The sequence below is a fragment of the Misgurnus anguillicaudatus genome, chromosome 11 (genome assembly GCF_027580225.2).
Source record: "Misgurnus anguillicaudatus chromosome 11, ASM2758022v2, whole genome shotgun sequence".
Lineage (NCBI taxonomy): Eukaryota > Metazoa > Chordata > Actinopteri > Cypriniformes > Cobitidae > Misgurnus > Misgurnus anguillicaudatus.
In genome coordinates this window covers 37389046-37413653 of record NC_073347.2, presented here as the reverse complement: position 1 = coordinate 37413653, position 24608 = coordinate 37389046, and the positions used below count along the sequence as shown (strand labels likewise).

At 38.6% G+C, this 24608-nt stretch overlaps 1 protein-coding gene across 2 annotated transcripts in view; it reads left to right on the top strand.

The window, feature by feature from the left end:
* Positions 1–24608, top strand: part of LOC129415910 (inositol polyphosphate-5-phosphatase A) — a 130129-nt gene that overhangs the window by 42866 nt on the left and 62655 nt on the right. For both annotated transcript variants that reach the window (XM_055170102.2, XM_055170101.2), the window contains exons 3-5: positions 1888–1988; positions 2389–2476; positions 24115–24178. In XM_055170102.2, the coding sequence (XP_055026077.1) occupies positions 1888–1988; positions 2389–2476; positions 24115–24178 (253 nt within the window). The remainder of the gene's footprint in view (positions 1–1887; positions 1989–2388; positions 2477–24114; positions 24179–24608) is intronic.

The following is a 24608-nucleotide window of genomic DNA, read 5'->3' as shown; positions in this document are numbered from 1 at the left end:
ACATTCATTCACTACTTTTTACCCACAATGCACTCTGATTTTGAGGATACATTCGATGTACACTCACTCATATTTCCCATGATGCAATGGGAAACAAACACGTTACTTGAATCAGCTGAATAATACTGACAGTATACACCAAACATTTACGTTTATACACTTCTGTTTGTTCTTGTTGTCAGTTATTTTCTACTTTTTGAAATTAAACAAATAAACAAATAATTGCGATATGTTTTATTTAATATCTAATACACATTTATTAAACAATAAATAAGCAGTAAATAAATGTGATAAGTAGTTGTTTTTCTCTCTTTATTACCAACTAATACAATAAACATGACAAATGTGGATAAACAGGAAGAAAGTAAACTTTACTATTTCACAATCAATAAAGTCACACAGGTGTTTATGACGAATCTCTGCGACAGCTCTCTGACACATGATATTTACGTCAGTGTCCAAAATCACTCACTCATTTTCACTTTCTTCTTCCCAATATAGTGGACTCAATTGTCATTCCTCATATAGGGAATAGTGAATGAGTGAACGAGGGAATGGTTTCAGACACAGTTATTGAATTTTTCTAATTCAGCCTTTATAGTAAAGATATCTCAAACACCTGTCGCAGGTTTGATATTTAATAAAACACTGGTGAATACAGCAACCTATATAATGTACCGCAAAGTATTATTGTTAGAAGACTTTTATTTTGTTTTAAGTTCGCCGCAGTTAGCAGCCTTTAATCTACTGTAAGGCTTCATTTATAGTGACTGTAGTCTGTCTTAAATGATTCTTGTTTTTTATTGTGTGTTTTTACCAGCATCAGTTTGTGCAGGATTTAATGGCTTAACATTTGTTTTGTTTCTGCATGTGTGTGTAAAACTTGTTATTTGACTCAGTATAAGCAATCATGTAATTCAGTTGTCATATTAGTGGCTCGTTCAGAGTAGGTGCAGTCCTGACCGGTGTGCTGTTAATAATAATAATAATAATAATAATAATAATAATAATAATAATAATAACAGTTTAAAGATGTTTGATTGTAGTTATTGCTGTGATATACACACACACTGTTTTATTATTTTTATACCGTACAAATGCCATATTATATCCCCTTTTCCTAACTCAGCCCCTAAACCCCATTTGGTCCCACACTGTAGGGATTACCAGGTACACACACACACACACACACACACACATTAGGTGTGATAGAGCAAACAGTTGTACAAACACATTGATGGTTGGATGTTGAGAGGTTCACTAATCATGTGGGTTCGAGTACAAGGCCATCCGGGTGAATGCTGAGACGCGGGCTGATGGAAAATCCATAGTGTTATTGCTCTACATTTACTTTGATTTGATTTGGCTTTTAGACAGAATAATGCGGCTGTGGAGTGCAGTGGGCCCAGAAGCCGGGCTCTGTCCCGGACCTTACTGCCCACGGGCCTCACAAATCCTGCCTGACAGTGATGTATACTCGGCCCCGCAGCCTCAGCCTTGACCCGCCAGTGCCTATGAGCGCTGTAATTCACCGCGGTATGGATTTTCACTTACGGGTCGACACCTTAAACAGCCAGATCTTAGTGCTGGTACTTGTGAAAACATGAACAGAGTAATGCTGGCCCTTTAACAGTCATGAGTCTCTCTCTCTGTTTGTGTCTCTCTCTCTCTCTCTCTCTCTCTCTCAATTTTCAATTTAAAGAACTTTCTCTCTGTCTGTCTTTGTCTATCTATCTCTTTCGATAGCTTATGTTCAATGTTGTGAAAATCATTGCGGTGTGTGTATTTGTGTGTTGGTAGAACCCCTGTCTGATGCACAGTTGTCTTATATTTTGTTAAATGAGATGTCTGACCTCTTGCCTGTCTGACTCTCGTCTTGCTTTGCAGACCGTTCACGCACACAGACCGAACTTTGTGGCTCTTCACTGTCAGGAAGTAGGCGGGAAGAATTATGAAGGATCCATGATGCATGTGGACAGCTTTATCAAGTAGGTTTTCTATACTCTTTTATTTGTCTTTTATATTCTCCAATCAGAATTTAACCATTTAGTCAAACTACCTGATGTTTATGGTTATCTGGTTGTTGGTAAAGTAAGAGCTCCAGATCATATCATAAATGGACGATAGGATCAAATAGGCAGTATTTGCCCGGATAGAGTATTTATCTGTACACCCGTAATCTGCCCACCCTTAATCCACACACCTGTGCACCTGTAATCCGTACCCTTGAGCACCCGTAATCCACACACCTTCACCACTTTAATACGCACACAGTCATAGTCCGCACACTCGTAATCCACACACTTGTAAAAACAGATACTGTGGTTTTGGCAGTGTAAATCTTTATAGAGTTGTTAATTCACAAGACACGTTTTGTTTTTGTGTCAGAGAACTTCTGTCCAGTGATGCTATGAGAGACTTCAGCAGAGCTCGTGTGTACCTCGACAAGAACTATAAATCCCAGGAGCAGTTTACAGTAAGTACAGATCTGATCTGAAGTCCTCACAGTCACTAAACACATAATATATCAGTCAGTATAATGATGTCTCATATGAAGTCACAAATGGATGTACTGGAAGTGTTTATAAATGTTTATCATCAGTCATCATCACAGTCTGCAGTCAGAGGTTTTAGTTTCTGGTGATTTTTGTACTCTTCTGTGATAATGTGGGTCTGTGTAAAAGCTGATTTTGTCTGTTTGCTGTAAATTAACGTTGTTTCTGTATATTGCTGAGAGATTTGTCTTTCATCAGGCACAAAACAATCATTGTATTAAATGTAAGATCTTGCACATTTAAGGGTGCTGGTCATATAATTAGAATATCATCAAAAAGTTGATTCCTTTCAAAAAGTGAAACTTTTATATTATATTCATCCATTACACACAGACTGATATATTTCAAATGTTTATTTCTTTTACTTTTGATGATTATAACTGATAACTTAGGAAAATTTTCAGTATCTCAGAAAATTTGAATATTACTTAAGACTTATACAAAGAAAGGGCTTGACACAAATAATGCGACAGCTGAAAGGCAGGTCTTGTATACGTCTGTGCTGTGTTGTGGTTATTGAAGCACTGACTCCAGCTGCAGTCCACTCTTTCTGAATCTCGCCCACATTTTTGATTGGGTTTTGTTTGACAATCCTCTCCTTGGTGTGGTTATCCCTATTGCTTGTACACTTTTTTGTACCACTTCTTTTCCTTCACTTCGCCTCTTTATTAATATGGTTGGACACAGAGTTCTGTGAACAGCCAGCCTCTTTTGCAATGATTTTTGTGTCTTGCCCTATTTGTGCAAGGTGTCAATGTTCATCTTTTGGACAACTGTGAAGTCAGCAGTCTTCCTCATGATTGTGTAGCCTACAGAACTAGACTGAGAGACCATTTAAAGGACTTTGCAGATGTTTTGACTTAATTAGCTGATTACAGTGTGGCAACAGGCGTCTTCAAAATTGAACCTTTTAACAATATTCTAATTTTCTGAGATTCTGAATTTGGGATTTTCCTTAGTTTTCAGTTATAATCATCAAAATTAAAATAAATGAACATGTGAAATATATCAATCTGTGTGTAATGAATGAATATAATATACAAGTTTTACTTTTTGAATAGAATTAATGAAATAAATCAACTTTTTAATGATATTCTTATTCTAATTATATGACCAGCACCTGTATTATCAAATATTTGCTCCATTAGCATGCATGTTGTGCAGCAGGATTTTACTGTTTGCAGATGACTGTGTATCTATCATTTGATTGACTGAATATATTTTTGTACTTAATCTCATAAATGTTTATAAACAGTGTTTTCTCCTGCGCGTCAGATCTGTCCTGCATGTGCTGGTTTAATAGTTTAGTCCATCAGTTCAGTCAGAAGTGGAGATGAAAGCAGTTTCATTCTGTGGCCAGCAGATGGAAGCAGATGTCCAGAAATAAAACTCAAGCTTTCATAGAAACAGATCAACAGAAATCTTCTGAAAAACACTGACTGTTCTAATAGATGTTAGGCACAAGTCAATGCAACCCCTTGAGTCGCGACTTTAGTACCTTGTTGCTTTTATAAAACCACTCAGCACAATACAAATATGAAAGAAAATAAATGTGTCAGTGCAAGTTTAATGAAAAATATAAAATCACTGAAAACGTTCCTTTCACTGTATGACAGTAACAGATCACAGATCTGTGCAGCGGTCATAAGATGTGTTTTAATGAACATCTCTTATATACATACACCAATTCATTATATAATTATACAATGTACAGATTAAATGATTTATGCTTTATAACACTGGTCTGTTAACTGCTGTATTCTGATTGGTTGAGAAATGTTCCATGGGTATGCATTGTTTTCCAATAACTGCACACCAAGTTTTCAAATGTCTTAAAAATAAGCACCAGAGCATTGTTTGTGGTAACCGTGGTATAAGAGGAATAATTGACTCCAGTCCTTTGAATTATTTGAAAATAATGCACACCCGCGGCATAACCACATTGGCTGTGCATTATTTTCTTATAATTCAATGGCTCGTCATCAGTTATTCCTTACTTATGACGTGAACTACTTTAATTAAATTAAGTCATATTATGTTATGACTCCAGAAACTCTTTGTAATTTGTGTGTCAGTTTAAAGCATCTAAAGTTTGGAGTGGCAGTCAATAAATCTCTCAATAGTCTCCTCAGACAGCACAGACCAGCCGTGTCATTTACCTGCTCATGGACCACAACATTTGTTTTTCTCTTGTAACTGTTTGTTGTCTGTATGACTGTCAATATTTATGTGACATGAATGCAGAGAGAGAGAGAGAGAGAGAGAGAGAGAGAGAGAGAGAGAGAGAGAGAGAGAGAGAAATAGAGGTTATTTGTGTTCTTCTCATTTCTAATATTATTTATATGGTGTGCTCATGTGAAAGATATGATTATATTAAGAGGAAATGAATGACTAAAAGTTCAGAAGAATTAGAAAAACACATTTGAGTGTGATGTTATATTGTAGCTCATGATGACCTCTGAATGAAAGAGTTTTACTGAAGTGATTCATTTAAATGATTCGCTCTATCTGTCTGTTGTGTGTCAGGGTTTTGAGTGACAGCAGCGGTTGTTTTATGGCTCTTGTAAAGAATACAGGAGGTAAAATGTCAATTAGAGGAAGTGTGATCATACGCCCAAACCACCCCCCTCTCCTGTCGTTCACTAGTTCCAGACCATTAATATTTATCATAGCGCTCTGCCCCAGGGCCCAGAGGCTCATGGGTAATGATGTGCACTAATGTACGCCTCTTATTACCAATGCACGTGTGTGTGTGTGTGTGTGCTTGTCACTGCGTGTTAAAACTTGACCCCTTCTGATAACACACAATAACTTACTGCTACAGTATGACACTAATTTTTAATTGGAGCTGAAATCCATCAGAGTTTATAGAGAGATACATGATAATATAAGAGTCTGAGTCCTGTTTTATTCACAAAGAGCTGATAAAAAACTACCTCAGGTCTGTTTTACTGCACATGAAGAATACACACATGTGTTTGAGTAACATCAGGTCATGTGTGTGTGATCTGTATCAGGTGCTTTAACCCACTTAGACCAACACTAAATACTCATGCAGATAGATACAGATAGAGAAGAGTGTGTGTGTGTGTGTGTGTGTGTGTGTGTGTGTGTGTGTGTGTGTGTGTCAAGCTTCTCTTTTACTTTTGTTATTAGTTTTTTAAATAGTTAGTAAACTGGTAAATGCTTTTGGTGCATAACTCATTGTGCATTATTTGCAGTACAGATTTTAAGTGTACTGCATTAAACACCTCCCACATCTTCAGTAAATGTAAGAATGGAGTGTGTATGTGTGTATTGTATAGCTGTTTGTATACTGATGTATTGTATATATTCAGATGAGTGGATCAGTGATGGATGTTCTGGTGATGGAGGCACATAATAACAGAACAATACTTCATTGCCTCGTCCGGCCTTTTCTCCAGCGCCGAGACCCTGAACATAACCAGCTTAAAATATTGCTAACTAAATCCACGGCCTCTTATTTCAATACAGTATATGAGCTACAGAAGAGCCCAAAGCCGTTTGAATGGTCCAGACATTAGTAGAGTAATAATTCTCACACACCATCAGTCAACACACACACACACACACACACACACACACACACACACACACACACACACACACACACACACACACGAATGTCTGGATGTGTGCTGAGCGTCAATCGATGAATCTGCCATCAGATGTGAATTATGAGGGGGGAGCGGCCGCGAGGTGCTGGAAATATTTGCTGTGAAATATATACGTAGTTAATGGATTACATTGATGAGCAGGTGAACCTGTTAGAGGTCTGGAAGCTCTCGTGTGTCCTCGCAGGAACAACACATCTGACACATGCACTTAATGTGTTTGTGAGACACATGCGTGCTTCTGCACACGTACATGCATGTAAACTGATGCAGTGATGCAGTGTGTGTTGTGTCTGAATGGTTTAAGTAAAGGCGGCGTGTGAGTAAATCACCTGTGTGTGTTTGTTTGTGTGTGTGTGTGTGTGTGTGTGTGTAAGGGCCACAGTGAAGGTGAAGCTGTCATATCGATCTTTTTAGTGCTAAAATATGAGTCACTTTACTCTGCTCTCCAGCACAGTGATGTGAGAAATAATAACTTGGCCCCAAATTAAAAATATTGATCGCTTAGGAGGTGTTGAGAGCAAATAAACACAGACTGAAGGATTTTTATCCCACCCCATCTCTCTCTCTCTCTTTCTCCCCCCATAACACCCCAGGTTTCCCATCATGCACTGGTGTGTTGTAAATACAGAGAATATCTCTAATATTGTACGCCTGTATGTTTCATTCACGGGTTACAGTTTAAAAACATAAAACCTGAGAAACTCCCCACATAGATACTAGGGCTGTGCAAAAATATCGATACAGCTAACTATCGTGATACTTTTTTCCACGATAGTGTATCGATATTACAATCTCTACTATCGGTATTTTAAACTATTAATAATTCCTCTGTGTGCGTCAAACAATCTCCTCCACCGCTGCTGTAGTTGTCGTTGTCCAGTTGTCTGTCATATACGGCCAATGTCTCAGAAGTTAGCGGGAGTGAAAAAATGGCAGAAAATTTAAAAACACCTGTAACTTTTGTGTGGACGCAATTTAAAAAAAGTAAAAAAAAATCAGATCTATTTTTTACGCTTTTGATTAAAAAACGAAAAAGTATTGCAATGTATCGTGATACGTATCGTATCGTGAGGCCCTTGCCAATAACCAGCCCTAATAGATACACACATGGCCAAATTTACCCAAGAATGCATTGAAGTGACAAAATCCCAGAAATGTGTGATTAAATCGAACAGAAGTGAATAAACTCTGGGTTCTAGAACAGAAATCATGTTTTCTATATTGAGCACATATGATTTAGTCGTGCACAGATAATGATGTGTTTTTACTTTAGAAGTGTAAGTGTATAGACTGTAAGTGTGCAGTGAGATGTTTCATGGTCTTATTGTTGGAGCTCGGTCATAATTGTGTTGTGCATCTGCTCTCTTTATATCATCAAACTCTGATGAAGTGCCCATCAAACCTGTGGGAAAACAACGGGCACAAGGTTAATTTTATTGTGAGCTGGGTGTGTTTGTAAGCAGACGTGAAGCGTCCTCCTCGCACAGTCTGATAAATGTCGTCTTTCTGCCGATGGGAATTAAAATAAGGAGAGAAGCCGTACTGAGGGAAACTCGGTCTGACCTGTGTCTCTGTGTCTTTAAATTAATATGAATCTCACATAAACACAGAAAGAGAGAGAGAGAGATGTGATGTGAGTCTCTTTGTTGATGGTGTCATCTTATCTCCTCACTCAGTCTGTCACATTTCTCTCTGCTCTGTCTGCATTAGTTTGCATTTGTTGTGGACACACCGCTGCTCTCTAAAAGACTTCACTCCTTAATTACACAACACTGATTTTACTCATCCGTCTCACATTAAGCATGTGTGTTTGTGTGTGACATGAACACACACACACACTCACACTCACACACACACACACACACACACACACACACACACACACACACACACACACACACACACACACACACACACACACACACACACACACACATATATACTCCATCAACATTATTAAAGCAGCTAAAAGCATCTTAATGCTTTGGTGCATCATTAATTGTCTGCATGTGTTTGTTTTTGCGTGTGCTTGTGTGTGTGTGTGTGTGTTTGCGATTTTGTGAGAACCATTTTTTTTTGTAAGACCATCAGAGTGAGGACAAAGAGAGTACAGTAAAGGACATTAGCACCCCTTTAAATGGCTGTTTGGGGGTTAAGACTTGGGTTTAGGGGTAGGGTTTGAATTTGGTTATGTATAGGGTTAGCGTATTGCATTACATATATGAGTGTCCTCACAAAGATAGTACCATGTCTGCAGCAGGTGCAATGATATTACACAGCGCCCCAAAAATAGTCCCCTTGTTCCCCATGGAGTTGGAAAATGAGCATATTTAAGGTATGGTCATGTCACGTGAAATGTTTTTATGTACACCTTTGCTAAATCCTTCAAGTGAAAGTCTTCCTACGTCATTTTATTAACCTGTTGTTTTTTGCAGATCTAAGCAGTACTAAGTAAGTACTAACTCTGGTTAGTTTAAGCTGTGAATGCTGACTTAATGCTGTCACATCCTAACTGACTGTTAGAAACATTGATACTGATGTTGAGCATTGATCTGGAAGTCTTGTTTGACACCCTCTGGCCTCCACGCTGAAGGACTTTTAATGAGTCAGATGTGAATCAACAGCTCTCTGATGGATCACAGGGAAAAAAAATCTGTTCTCAGCCCAAACCCTCAATAGTTATTAGCATAACATCAGAGATGCAGCGTCGCTCCTCTGCTAATTAAATACCCGACGGTCGCATTTGTTGTTTTTATTTATCCTTTATTGACTGGCATTTAATAATTCATTAGACTGCAGCGTTTGGGTCTCATTAGAGAGGTTGATGAAGAGCTCGTGAGCTCCTCAGTGACTCTCACAGTCACACAGACTTCTGCTCATGTGTCAAACGGTTCAACGCATCAATCGTTAATGTTTTACTTGAAAGTTTAGCGGCCACATGCAGATCATAATGAACAACCAATAGCATTTCTCACATTAGAGAGATGGTTTGAAGGACCAGGAGATGTGAAAAATCTGACCCAGTTTTGAAGTAGTGTTTTTGTTAAACATCAGGTAAATAACTCCCGCTTACATCTATGTATATTACTTACATTTTCATATATTTTTTTTAAGTAAGGAATAATTGATGACGGGCTGTTGAATTAGTTAAAAATAATGCACACCCAATGTGGTAATGCGGCATGACGCAAAGCGGAGTTACACAAGTAATACAAGTAATTCAAAGGAGTCAATAATTCCTCTTATACCACAGTTACCACAGACATTGCTCCCGTGGTTATTTTAAGACATTTGACAGGTTAGGTGTGCGGTTTACAGAAAAATAATCAACACCCATGAAACATTTCTCAGCCAATCAGAATAAAGCATTCAACAGCCCTGTGGTATAATTCTACGTATTTCACACACATTGTGTGTGTGTTTTTGTGTTTGTGTGTGTGTGCGTGTGTGTAAATAAAGTACCATGAGCAGTAATAAATAGATTTTAAGACAGACCATTACAGGCGGCCTGAGGTTTGGAAAAGTAGGCATGCTTAGGGATGTACCGAAACTTCAGGTACTGAAAAATGTCACGTTTTGCTAAAACAGAGCAAAAAGTTAACTTGAAAATAAAGTTGCTCAGCCTCTCCTGTCAGTGTCGAGAGGAAGTGACACATGTCGGAAGGAAGTGACGCATGTCGAGAGGAAGTGACGCATGTCTAGAGGAAGTGACACATGTCGGAAGGATAGTGACACATGTCTGGAGGAAGTGGCACATGTCGAGAGGAAGTGACGCATGTTGAGAGGAAGTGACGCATGTCGGAAGGATAGTGCCGCATGTCGGAAGGATAGTGACGCATGTCTGGAGGAAGTGGCACATGTCAAAAGGAAGTGACGCATGTCGAAAGGAAGTGACGCATGTCTGGAGGAAGTGACGCAGGTCAAGAGGAAGTGATGTGTGTCGGAAGGAAGTGACACATGTTGAGAGGAAGTGACGCATGTCGAGAGGAAGTGACGCGTGTCGGAAGGAAGTGACACATGTCGAGAGGAAGTGACGCATGTCGAGAGGAAGTGACACGTGTCGGAAGGAAGTGACGCATGTCAGGAGGAAGTGACGCATGTCGAGAGGAAGTGACGCATGTCTGGAGGAAGTGACGCAGGTCAAGAGGAAGTGATGTGTGTCGGAAGGAAGTGACACATGTCAGGAGGAAGTGACGCATGTCAGGAGGAAGTGACACATGTTGAGAGGAAGTGACACATGTCGAGAGGAAGTGACACGTGTCGGAAGGAAGTGACGCATGTCAGGAGGAAGTGACGCATGTCAGGAGGAAGTGACGCATGTCAGGAGGAAGTGACGCATGTCGAGAGGAAGTGACGCGTGTCGGAAGGAAGTGACGCATGTCAAGAGGAAGTGAGGCATGTTGAGAGGAAGTGCCATATGTCGAGAGGAAGTGATGCGTGTCGGAAGAAAGTGACACATGTCAGGAGGAAGTGACACATGTCAGGAGGAAGTGCCGTGTGTCAGGAGGAAGTGACACATGCCGAGAGGAAGTGATGCGTGTCGGGAGGAAGTGACGTATCTAAATAGGAAGTGACATTTTCAACTCTTTGAACTTCTAGGGGTCAGTGAGACAGTAAATGCTCATTAGGGACGAGGTTTCACAAACACATGATCAGATTTTGTTCTGTAGATCAGATTCTGTGATTTGTTGAGAAGCGTTCATCTACATTTGTAAAGGATCAGTCACTCTCACAACTGGGGAATACCTCAGATTTAAACACACTTAAAACAGATGCACCCATTCAAGAGCACTGCCGCCCGCCTCGACCTCCTCTCATGAGCAAATAATGACATTTAAATCAAACATTAACAGGCTTAATTACTTTGAGATTGTCATTTTAATTTACACTGATATAGTATTGATCACACAGACAGAGATTAAGGCCCTCTCTCCGGAGCGGACGATGTGGAATTAAACAGGGGCCGTGGGTTCTCCGGGGGCTCGTCACGTTCACGGGAAGCTCGACGGCAGAGGAATGATATTTCCTCCTAATGAACTGGTGCCATGCGCCGGCATGAATCCAAGCCCTGCTGGAGAAGAAGGGAAATAATGGGCTTTGGCAGGTTACTCATTCGCTGCCATGCACCAAATCTCTTGTGATTCATCGGCAGAGGCTCCTTGTTTGCCTGCTCCGTTTGGCCCGCGTGACCTTTTCACAGTTAAAGTGTATATGTGTCCCAGCCGCACATGCCGAGTCCACAGGGACGCTCCTGAACAGGTGCTTTGTGGGGATGGGCGGTCGAACCATCAGCGGCTAATCCACACGTTCTGAGGAGACTAAAGTGTCTGTCTGTTTTTTTCGTGATCTGAGATCTGAGAGGAAATCAGGAGAGCGTCTGTGTGAGGATATGTCACGTACTTGCGGTTAATGACACAGAGAAATCGTTACCTGTAATCCAGGCCATTTCTTGGAAAGATTTGTTCTTTTTTTGTCCTTTTCTGGCCCTAGATTGTTCAAAAGATCCCACATAGATTTTCAAGAAATCATACTTTATTTACTGTATGTGTAGACGCTCATTTCAGAATAGCTACTGGGGTTTGATAAGAGAAGTTGTGTTTGATCGAGTGTTTGTGTCTGTGTATGTTTGAAGCTACAGAACTACAGTAGTGCCAACAAAAGTGCACTTACATGTAAAATCATAAATTTGGTTTACATCAGTATTTTTTTTACATTTTTACAAATTGTTCAAACATAATATTGTTAACCGTGATGATTTTGATCACTATAACTGTGATGTAAAATTTTCCTACCATTTCATCTGTATAGTTTGAGGAGATGCTGATGTGTCAGAGGTTTTGTTTTGTAAAATGAGAGTTTACCCTGGTAAAGTTAGTTCTCTTGTTCTGCTGGAGGTTCTGAAGGGCCCAGGTGTGTTTATTTAAGTGGGTGAGAAGTCGAGCTGAGCGTTGGCTGTTTTGTATAATCAACTTAGTTGCATTTCATCATATTACCTTCATCAGGACGTCCTACAGCCATTCCTGCGATGAAGACTGGGTTTCGTTGGCATCTTTTGGTGGATTGTGGGATATGTTCAATACCCATAATGGTCTTGGCAGTGCCTGTGTGTCCTGAACTCGCCCCTTGTCTTCTCGTCCAATCGCTTTATTCCGTCGCTCCTGCTTTGTTTAGTAAAACAGTTGTGCATTTACATGAACCTTCGACAGACACTTAACAGAATTAGCAGCTATTGAGCTTCACATCTACAGCCCTTATCAGACCAGACAGACCATATTTCCTTCTTTCTAGCTATATCTTTTTAATGTCTTCTTTATTTTCTGTTTCTCATATAGTTTTATGTTAGTCAGATAAGAGAAAGCATTTATTTATGTTTAAATAGAAACCTGCAGTCAATGGCTCATATGCTTCATTAATGTGGGAATGTTTGGAAACTCGCGTCTCTTTTCATTCGTGCAGCACATATACACATCGGTTGAGTCATTGAAATGATCTCAGTCTTCTGATTTCTAATGTTATTATAGATCAGTTGATTTTTAATGCCTCTAAAGTGATCTCATAAAGGCACAGTGAGGGTTTGGCATCTCACGCTCATAATGAGCTCTTTCTCTGTTGACCTGGACCTTCACAAATTGATTTTATTCAGGAAAATGAATCCAGTTTCCTCAAAGTCAGAAGGTTTAGATGCATAGTGACTAACTGAGGAAGATAATGATAATTATACATTGCTATTTTTAAAGACTTGTGTTGCTGATGTTGTGTTGAGTTTAGATAAGAATCATCTATCGTTGTGTTAAGTGTAACTGTCAGGACAGTCCTGTGAAAATGTTACAAATACAAAAAGCATTGAGGTTTGAATTAGGGGTGTGCAAAATATATTGTTTGTGCTAATATTGTTGTTTTAACAATGTGCAAAAAATGATTTTATAGAGTTTTGCTTTTCAAAAATCAGCCTTCAGTGCCCACAAATTCAATTTGCATGCACTTTCAGAGCGTGATGTAGCAGCACATTTGATTGTGGCGTGTGTATGGCTGGTAAAAATTATGTTCTTTGCAATTTCTATGTTGCGAGCCGAGGATGTGAACGGGTTGGACGTGCTTTTTCTCATGTCTGTGACAGGTAAAGAGAATTTACTTGAAGTTATTTAGTGTTTTTCTGATGAAGTCAGTCAGTTTAAAAGATTATTTTTAAATGGACAATAAGATCACTAATATAAACAATGAACTATTATACACATAACAGTGTGAAATGGCTGAAGAGGAACTCCCTTTTTTTCAACCCAGCATTTGGTCAAAAAGGGCAAGCCCAGCAGCTGGGTTAAATTAACCCCAAAAATGGTTATATTTGACCCAAAAATGGGTTAAAACAATTCAACCTAGGTTTGATTACAACCCTATGGGCTGGGCTCGTCCCCTTATGACCCAACCATGGGTTAAAAATAACCCAGCATTTATAGAATGTACAATATCTGTTTAGTACTGTTTATTTTAATGCTTCAGTTTTATATCATGATGAAGATCTTTCTGTTTGGTTAATAACACCATCATTAACCTTAATCATATTTATATGCATATTTAGGGAGCTAGAACAATGAAAGACTTTCACAAACACATTTTAAAGGGGCCAAAATATTGTCTGTTATCAGCAAAATCATAGATATTATTCAGATATACATTTAATGCCAATATCACACATCCTTAGTTTAAATATTCTGTTGACTTTGTGCAGGTTAAATATTTTATAGATACAAACAGATTTCAGGTGAACATTATGTGGTGGTTTCCAAGACAGAGCTTATCTAGTCCCAGACTAAAATGCATGTTTGAGCTGCTTTCATTTAAAAACATCTTGAACTTGTAAAAACTACTTAAATGTCCTAATATAAAATACCTAGTCCTGGATTAATCTAAACCCTGTCCGGGAAACTGACCCAGTGTGTGCTAGATGTGTACCATTTAACTATTAGTTGTCAACCTAAATGGGTTGATGAAACTAAAGGCAAATTTGTTATGAACTATATATACTGTATTATTATGTACTGTTTGAATGATACTTTACTGCATGCTGTGTATGATGCAATGCAATGTTTGGTCTTTTAACTGTCTGTCAGAGTTTAACTTTATATCCGAGTGTCTTTTAATTAGGAACAACTAATTTAAGAATTAGAAAGATTTATAAACCGATTTAAAAATATCATCTGATGTGTCTGCCACTGCAATATAACATCTATGGCTAGTAATCATGTATAATAGACAGCATGTTGTGTGTTTATCTGTTTTGAAGAGCTGAGTGTTATAATGGCCAGCAGATCCGAATCTCTCGACACACAACCCCTCCTGAAGCTATCACGTAAAACATGAGCGTATTTCAGTATTTAATTCAGTCCAAGTGGACTTGAATCATACACAAAGGTGACTCCTCCGGTCGTTCTGAATGCTTGACTTGTGTTCGGCCGTTCAGAAGCTGATTAAAGCACTCTCTCTTTAATTCGATTGGATGTTAGTTAGATTCAGCTTCTTAATGTTAACTGTCTTAATTGCATTTCATTGCTTATGCTGAGAAACATCTGGAGCTGATGTTAATCCCACAATGATGATGTAGATGATCCTCATAAAACATCTCTTCTGTTCTGAATCAGATCAAACGTGATTCCTCTCACGGGATATTTTTTTGCTTTATATTACAGCGCTGAGCAGGACCGTCCGTCTCTGTTCGATTTGTGCCTGCCGTAATCCCGTGATCCTTTTGTCGTCTCTCACGGTCCTCAAACTGAAGCTCTTATTTTCAAAGCACAAGTGAATGTTTGAGTCTTGCTCTCCCAGTAGTGCACTTGATCTTCTTTAAGAGGGCGTTTCCGATACGCCGATCGCACAGATAAACTTAAAGAGCGTTTGTATTCCTAAAGCCCTACACCACATATCCTTTGCATGTCATTATTATCACGCAAATAACCCTGTGATGTCATTTCAGACATCTGAGAAAACGACGGCAACATTGGCATTGACGTCTCGGCGTTCTCGCTGTGCCGACTTTCTCTCAGGCCCGCTGATGCACTGAGCTGTAACTAAGCCCGCATGCAGGATATCCTGCCATTTAAATCTAGCCGGGCCAACTTTACATAACACATCATCTGCAGGCATCGGCTTTTACATAAAGACAAAGAATCTGCAAACGCGCCGTCCGCACTCGGGACTTAGTAGAGAGTCGAGGGTGATCTGGGCTTTCTCTGGGCTCTCGCTTAAACGTCACGGATCCGTGCTCACTGTTTGTGTCCTGAAAACACCTCGGAGCATTTTAAGAGGAAAGACGTATTTAAACTTTCCAGCCTAGAGACTTTGCTCACCAAATTTCTAAACCTCGTTGGATTAAATCACAGCGTCTTGGGTTTGGGTCCTGAGTTTGGTGTGAGGTGACTGTGTGAAAACTGTGTTTGATTTGATTGTTTTAAGGGAAGGAAATATCTGATAAATCACTCATGAAATGGACTGATGTATGGCGCTAAGATGTCTCACACTGATATATTTTATTGTAGCTTACCGCTATAAAGCTGTATCGTGTTGGACAGCCGCGGGGAGCAGTATGTCTTGTGCAAGGCCACCAGACCTCTGAGTTTAAGGAGAATATAGATCCGTAATAAAACGTCCGGCTCACCGGTGAATAACCCATCATCAGTCTGCATTCTGCACACATAGTCTCAGCTAATATCTATACGATTACATCTCTGTGATGCTTTAGATGATAATAACTACAATAAAAAGCTGAGACTTTCCTTTTAAAAATGTGTTTCTGGCTCGTAAACGATAAAGCCGAGCCGACTCGCGCATCTTGGAAATTTGTAAGAAGTTTGTAAGAAATTCCCAGTAAAGTTTTTGTTGTCCTGAAGTTAATGTCCTTGTGGTGCTTTTGTAAGGAAGTCATATCCAATACACGTCTCATACGGTACTCGGCCCTCGTCTCGCATTCAGTCATAATCGAATCAAATGCATAAGAAACGATCAGGGGAACGGGGCAGATATTAAATAGCATGATAATCTAGATTGATGAACATTCAACGTCAACATTAACAATATTTTCAAGCGTGGAGAATAAAGAAAAATCAATAGCTCTGTAGACCTGTGTGCCCTAAAAGAATCTCTATCTAATGAGGAATCTTTTCAAAGAGGAACACGCTTTGAAATATCTTTTTAATTATTGGACATCTATAGTGGAATATGATTTACATTAATGAGCGTAAGTGTATTAAAGGCATTTTATCATTGGCATCTGAAACAATTCAGTGATGGTTTTGGTTTCATGCGTGAAGTCAATGAGAATGAGCTCTAATGTCATTTTAATTACTAATGGATGCCTGAATTGTTTGAGCTTTGACTTTCTTTGTGTGTTCAAATGTAATAACGTCGACTATTTTTAAAATGTATGTGACCCTTCAGAACATCATCCCATTAGCCCAGTGGAGCACATTTACTTAAATATACCTCACAAAGATCTAAAGAAATATTTTGAGAGGCCATAAAATCTGTGGATTATTGTTTCAGATTAAATCACAAAGGATAGCAGTGAAAATGTACAATGTGTATTTACTAGGGCTGTCGATCGATTCAAATATTTAATCTAAATTAATCTTATGATTGTCATGAGTTAACTTGTGATTAATCGCACACTTTTATTTGTTCTATTTTTATCTTAATTTAACGCTTTTCATTCAAGTTTTTAACGCTCTAATCAATATGGGCATCCAATATATGTTTATTATAAGTGAAATATATATATATCAGCAAAAGTAATTTATAATTTATAAAAAAGATTTTTTAAGGTTCAAAAACAAAATCACCACTTCCATATCTTAAAATCACTGTAAAACTAATAGATTTACTAATAGATTTAACACACAAAGTCATATATATATATATATATATATGTTCAACTTTTTTATTTCTTTTATTGTTTGATTGACACCGGGACAGACAGCTCTAAGATCTACTGTAATGCAAGGATCTAATACAATCTTACACATCAGATCCCAACAGTTAATCAAACATTCACTTAAAACCTAACAGATTATATCTGCAGGAATTCTTGTCAAAACAGATATTTTTGTAACTCCGTCTATATGTATAGGGCTTGCGCGTCTGTGTGCACGCTTCAGATCTGTCAGTCAGTCACTCTTAATAACTCTTTTGCCTGCACTTTATTTTGTAATTCCTGCAAGTTTTAAAACCAGAACCAAAATCTCAGACGCGCATGTGGATGGAGACTCATCTTTCTATTAGATTAAGCATTTACACCTCTCAGAAAACATACAAATAAAGATCATTTTAGATGTTTAATGACTATTTACTGTCTAAGGCTGCGTCTTAATTTATCCAACAACGTGCTAGGCCTACGGTCAGAAATTGCATGTTGCAATTTACATTAATGTGTTATTAACATATTAATTTTGACAGCCCTAGTATTTACATATGTATGTATACATGTGTGTTCATATGTATGTGTATGTGCAGGCCTACTGTATATGAATGTATGTGACAGAAATTTATTTTGAAGCTTTTAGTCACAACATACTTTCCAAAATTTAATTTGTGTTAATAAAATATATAATTTATGTAAATATAAATAAAGAGACGTCAGAATATATTGTGATTTATCTGGTTATTTGCTTTATATCATGTATAAGAAATAGGAAGGTCTGTTATTTCTCCAGTGAATATAAAATAAATGGTGCTTTACTTTAAAGTAATCAGGTTTTGCTGTTTGTTATGATAAAAACAAGTTTTGCAGAAGAAGAGAGATTATGATTTATACAGGCAGATCTTAGTATATTAACTAAACAGACTAGAAATGAGAAGTTTAATGTATTGCTTTACATCAGAAAACAGAAAAGAAATGAATCCTAAAACAAGACGCTGAAGCTTCTTTCTTAACTTAATCATGAAATAAATGCAACAAAGAATTTATGACATGACATTATTCAAACGAGACGACGTCTGAAGCGAATCAGTTTTGTGGCTGCGAGAGCTCACGATAATAAAGTTTGAATTTTAAAAAGCTCGTTTGAAACTCTGAGTCGTGTTCTTCGTGTAGCGTATGGCTCCAGTCATCGGCTCTGTGTGTTTGCTGTTGAATGTCATTGGCGTGATGGTTTTATTGCTTTAGACCTCAGTGATCAGGCAGGTTAGAGGAACGCGGGCCGACCGATGAGCTCGCTAGGATATTGGCAGAAGGATTCATTCGTTTCACCCCTAATTACGCCGACCGTCGGCCGTTCGGACTGACAAGGTTCAACTGGGCGATGTAGAGGCTGCCAGCTCTCATCCCGTGTGCTTTATAAAATGCTCTTTAATCCGCCCGCACAATATCATTAACTTTGTAAGTAGATGAACACAATGGACAAGCAATTTAATTAACTTCTACCATTGGATGTCGGAAGAGAGCCTAAATGAAATTAATGCATGATATTTCCCCAGCGAGGCGGCCAACCTTGAGAGCGCACCGGATTGTTGGCAGGTCCGGCGCGGCTCGCCGTTTCGGCCAATTACGCTTTGTTTAGATCAATTCCAAACATTTTCTGCAAAAATGGAAAATGGAATCAGCGGTTTGGAGATCAATCATTTAAGAAGAGCGTTTGAGTTTTGAAAGGATTTTAAATGAATGAGTGACGCTCTTTCAGATCTATGAGTCACAGTCAGATGTGTATAAAAGCCTCCGTGTGTCCCCTTTAATGTAACCTACTCGCTTAATAATGTTTCTTTCTCACTTCAGTTGTGGGATTAATTGATTTTAAAGTTTAAGATTTAACTCTATAGACAATTTTCATCTGCTAGACAAAGTCAAAAAATGTCAAATATTTCTCCTGATGTCTCAGACTGTCAGGCAGATTCTCATCCACATCCCAACATCCACATCTTTCCTCCCAACGTATCAAATAATCACTCAGAATGTCTTTTACAATCTAACACTTTTATTCCCATTCAGCAATTTATCAATTCAGTTCACATTTACAAAAGTCTACAAAAAATAAATAGATGGAAAACCAGATTATAACAAATAGGTCAACCAGTCTGCATGTCATGATTTATGTGATGAACTCATTTCTAAATGTTTTGAACAGAAACCAGTATAATGTATTTTAATGAAAATTACATTAAAACAATTGAAAATGAAGCAAACAGCAGACAATTGTTAATCATCTGCAGGATCATATAAAAGCATTTGCAATTTGTCCAAAACAATGAGAATTTGCTTTTGTTTTGTGCACAACTGAGTCTGACTTGATGATGTTGAGGTTGAACAAAGTGTTTTCAAAAATTAATTCCTGATCTGAGAAATCATCCAAAGCCACTGAGAAAATCTGTAATGTAAGAACTGGACTTATTGTGTCTGTTCAGTGTCTAAAAACATCACAGACTGATCTGAGAGAATTTGTGTTGTATTTTGTGTGTGGCATATTGTGTGTGTGTGTGTGTGTGTGTGTGTGTGTGTGTAGAGATACACTTATTATTCAGCATCTGGTCTCACCTGGTGTCTACTGAGAAACGCTGCATAAATATCCAATACTGCACAAACAGGGTGTTTGTTATCCTGCACCCAGAGAGAGAGAGAGAGAGAGAGAGAGAGAGAGAGGAAGACTATGGTAGATGAAGAGCAGGAGAGACAGTCAGGGTAAATGTGTCAATAAGTGGGATGCTCTTCAGCAGAGGAATATGGATCGAGTCTCAGGTTTGTCGTGTGTTTGTCAAATCATTGCTCATGTTGGAGTTGATGGAGTATTCTCAGTATCGGTCCTTGCTGTCTATTTCTCATGTGCTGTTTGACGGGATACACAGACAAAGCTCTCATTAAACGCACCTCTGTCACTTGATCTTATTTGCGACTGTGGGGCCGATTCCTCAGGGTCTTGAGGTGATGTGATGTCATGATGTGCTGTGTTAATCTGTGTTTTATGTGTCCACTACGGTCTACAGGATTAAAATGACATAAAGATTCAGAAAAACTCAACTACAGACTTTTATATAGTGTTTTATCTATATGTGTTTATTTTATGGGCCTGTTGAATACTTTATTCTGATTGGTTGAGAAATGTTCCGTGGGTATGCATTATGTAAGGAATAATTGACGACGGGCCATTGAATTATAAGAAAATAATGCACACCAAGGTGGTAATGCGGCACGACGCGAAGCGGAGTGCCGTTACACCGAAGGTGTGCATTATTTTCTTATAATTCAATGGCCCGTCGTCAATTATTCCGCTTATACCACGGTTACCACAAACATTGCTCTGGTGCCTATTTTTAAGACATTTGAAAATTTAGGTGTCCGGTTTACAGAAAAATAATCAACACCCATAGAACATTTCTCAGCCAATCAGAATGCAGCATTCAACAGACCCGTGGTATAAGTTTTGATAAACACACACCTGACCTCTCAAATGTTTTTAAATAACCACCCGAGCAACATCTGTGTTAACCATGGATTGACTGCGGTCCTTTGAATTATTTGAAAATAATGCACGCTTCACGTCGTGCTATAATTTACTATAATTCAACGGCCCATCACCAACTGTTCTTTACATAGATGTTAGTTAGTTAGTTGATCAGCTAAACTGTACTTTTGAAAGGTGAGTCTATAGGATTTTTATCATCAGTTTTAGCATTTTTTAGGTAACCGCAGTAAATTTCATCACATAGAGAAGTAAGAGCACATGTGCACTGCACAAAATGTCTTTCTTACTTAGTATTTTTGTTTTGTTTTCAGTACAGATATCTAAAACTTACTCAATTAAGATTGAGGAGAAAAATTACTTTAAATAAGTCTACATTTTAGACAAAAACCTAAAATTTAAATTAATTTGTGTTTAAAACAAGCAAAAAATCTGCAAATGGGGTTAGAAAAAAAATCTTAAACTTTTCCTAAATTTTTTTTGCTTGTTTTAAACACAAATTCGCTTAAATTATAGGTTTTCTGTTTAAAATCTAGAGTTATTTTGCTCATCAAGTACATCTTGATTTAAGAAATTTTAGATATTTGTACTGAAAAGAAGACAAAAAGTAAGAATGTGTGTGTGTGTGTGTTTCTGTCTCTGTAACACATGATGAGTGTTTAACCCATCTGCCACACATCAGTGTGTAATTGTGTGTCTGTGTGTGTGACCGCTCTGGAGAAATGACTACTTTTATCTTTTCTTTATGGCTCATTTTTCAAAGTGAACACAGAAAATCTATGAAAGGTCAGTGGATGTGTGCTGTCTCTGTCTGACGGGCCGCTGCGGTGGATTACAAACCTGCGACAGACATTCGCTCGTGTTACTGATCATGTTATTCCCATACTGGCCAGAATGCTTGTAAGATGTTAAAATGTTTTACTTATAGCTAGTGTTGTTCTTAGGACTAAATAATACACAGATTGTTACGGCTTGTTGTACGGCTGGATGCGCATGATCCTCTCAATAAGACTCGACTCTGTGGGTTTTATTTGAGCTGTTTTCTCATCAGTAGGATACAAATATTTCTGTGCTTAGAAAAGCATCACCACACATCAACAAGCAGAATTATTTCCTTAAGTTGAATAGTTGGTGATTTATAGCTGTTGTTTACCTGTTAAACTCTTCTGAGAGGTCCGGGGATCCAGACCCAGCTATATCAGATGGTTGGGGTGGCGGATAAAATCTGTCTTTAATGGGCCGTTATTGTCTTTCTGTCTGCAATTACAGCAATGACTCATTTCCCATCACCTCCGGTGGCCACAGTCTGCATTTAACTAATGGAAAATTAAGTAGCGCTCGTGACAGTCCGCTTTATAAATATGTAAAATATACTTTTAATTATTTCAAGCGATTCTGGCAGCTAATCAATAAGGCCGGACGTGACACACATATACGCTCGACACCGGCCATTGTAAAGCGCCGCTTGGAAGAGAAGCGTTTTCTGTCAGCGATTCATATCTGAACTCTCTGTCACGGCGCGGGACAAATGGATTCATTACTCGCTGCTAATATAATGGGGGGGCTTGAACTTTGGCTGTAAATATTTATTAAGTCTAGCTTGTGTAAAGACTTTATATGATGATGGTTGAGATGAAGATGCAGCGCGTGTGCGAGTGTTTGTCATTTATTTTCCAGTTCATGATTATCTGTGTGTCAGTAATGATGTGTTAGTGTCCTGAAATAATTATTATTCACTTTCATAACTATAAACCTTGTTCATTATTCAAACCCTACATCATACACACATTATTAGTTAGTTCATATAGTTAGAGTCATTTTATCATCACTATCAATAACAGGTGCAAACAAGTAAGTTATCAAATATTAGTATACATTCAGATGAATGTAGGTGAAATGGACATGCGTGTCTCTCCTCTCCTTCATTTGTGATGAAAAGATCATAAAGTAAAGCGCAGGGAAATTAACGGAGGCTTTTCCTGGAAACTGACCTTCATTCCCGTCCCGTGTTTTCTCTTTTCCGTCAGGCTGTCCGGGTCACGCGGGGAATGTTCTCATCAATTAAATGTGTGCGAGTGTTTTGGGTCGAATGCTCGGATACATCAATGCTGCTGTTTGTGCTTTTGACAAATCAGCAAATGTTTAATCTCAAGATGTGTTGCGGCTCATGAATAATGCAGAAGGGCTTCGTGCGGTCCATCAGAGTCAGTCGAGCAGACCCACCACCATCATCATCATCATCATCATCATCATCATCATCATCTTTATCTCTCTCATCTCACACTGACAGAGCAAAATACTAAGATTGTCATCATTTATTCATTAGAAGAACATTATTTCTAACCAGGGCATTATTTATTTTAAGAACACGGTGTATTTCTTTTAATAAGTGATAGAGTAGTTATTTAAGCTGTTTTGTGTTTATTAACGTGTACGTTGTGACCGGTTAGCAGATGCATGTTTGGCTTTGATTTTTAAAGTATGTCGTCTTTTTTAATCAGCTTTAAAACTCAAAGCACAATCAATCATTTGTGTTGAAGTGTTGTGTCTGGTGTGTTTGTGTTCACTTCTGCTATTCGCTCATCAGATTAAAGCTCTCCAGACCTTCTGCTCGTCCCGTCTGAAGGTCACTGAACCATAGAAAACCTTCAGATGGCCTTTCACTCCATTTCTCACTACGTCCATTGTCGTCTTTTCTCGCTTGCCAACTGTACGATCAGCTTTCGCTCATTTTGCATTCTCTGACGCTCGGACCTCTCCCACCATGACTCCGTGTCTCCATAGACGTGGGCCGGAGAGGTTTATCGGGCACTATTGAGAGTATTAGCCTGGCGTTTTGGGTTGGTGCATTGAGGCCCGAGCTCACAGGAAGCAGTTCTGGCTCTTTTTTTTTTTAACCCCGCTGGAGTGCCGGAGGTGTAAAAGCCTCTCAGAAAAGCAGTTAGTGAACTGTGAACCGCATCAAATCCCCAGCGCTTTACGCCGAGCTCGGCTTCGCTTGTTTGGACCGTCTACAGAGTGAGAAAACTCTCTGATTGTTGAGTAAAAATTAAGAATATAATCCTATTGAAGTAAATCTTTGGTCATGCTAAACTCTGACTGTGCGCTTCCAGCTTTGACAGAATCAGGTCCTGCTATAATTTACATGTTACATTTCAGCTCCGTCTATTCGTCACATAAGAAAAGAGTCCTGCTGTATTCATAAGAGGAGAAATGGTGGCTTTTTTCTGGCTTGTGAATTCATTAGCACGTAAACTTATCAAAAAATAGCACTTTCTGTCAATGATATTAAAGACTGCAGGAAAATGTCATGATGATTGATGGTTATGTTTCACCAGGAATAAAGATTTGATTCCTTTGAATGATGGTTGAGTTAATGCTCTTCTGTAGTTAGTGATTTAAACAAACATCTAACATAAATATTAAGAAGCAGTAATGTAGATTTTTAGTGTACGTTGTGTAAATTGTTCTCTTTTTCTCTTTCAGGCATTGGGATGTTGTTACTTCCTACACGATTCCTTGAAAAACATCCAGCAGTTTGATTTCAAAGGTACGTGTCTCTCGTGCTCGTCTGGTAATGAGATGTTTTGTACGCTCTCATCAAATCCATCAGAAACGGTCAAGGTTGGTGCAGAAGCTATAATAAAAAACACGCTAAGACCGAGTTACTGATAGGAAACAGTAATGCTTATTAATATTAGGATTTAATTCATGAGATTTCGGCCTGTGCTAATAGTGTTCTCAAACGATTGGACGGTTAGCGGTGACCTCATCAGCAGTTGGGGTCAGAGGTCGCGTGTCCCGACGGTCACGCTAATTAAAGCCACTCCCATTACACCGGTGTCAGCATTAGCCCATCGCCGGCCCGATCAAACCCTGAGCTCTTTAAGACCAGAATAGCTCATACATGATGGCCGTAATCGTCCTCGTACATCAAAGCCATCATTCAATCCTGCCGCAGAGTCTCTTTATATTTCACC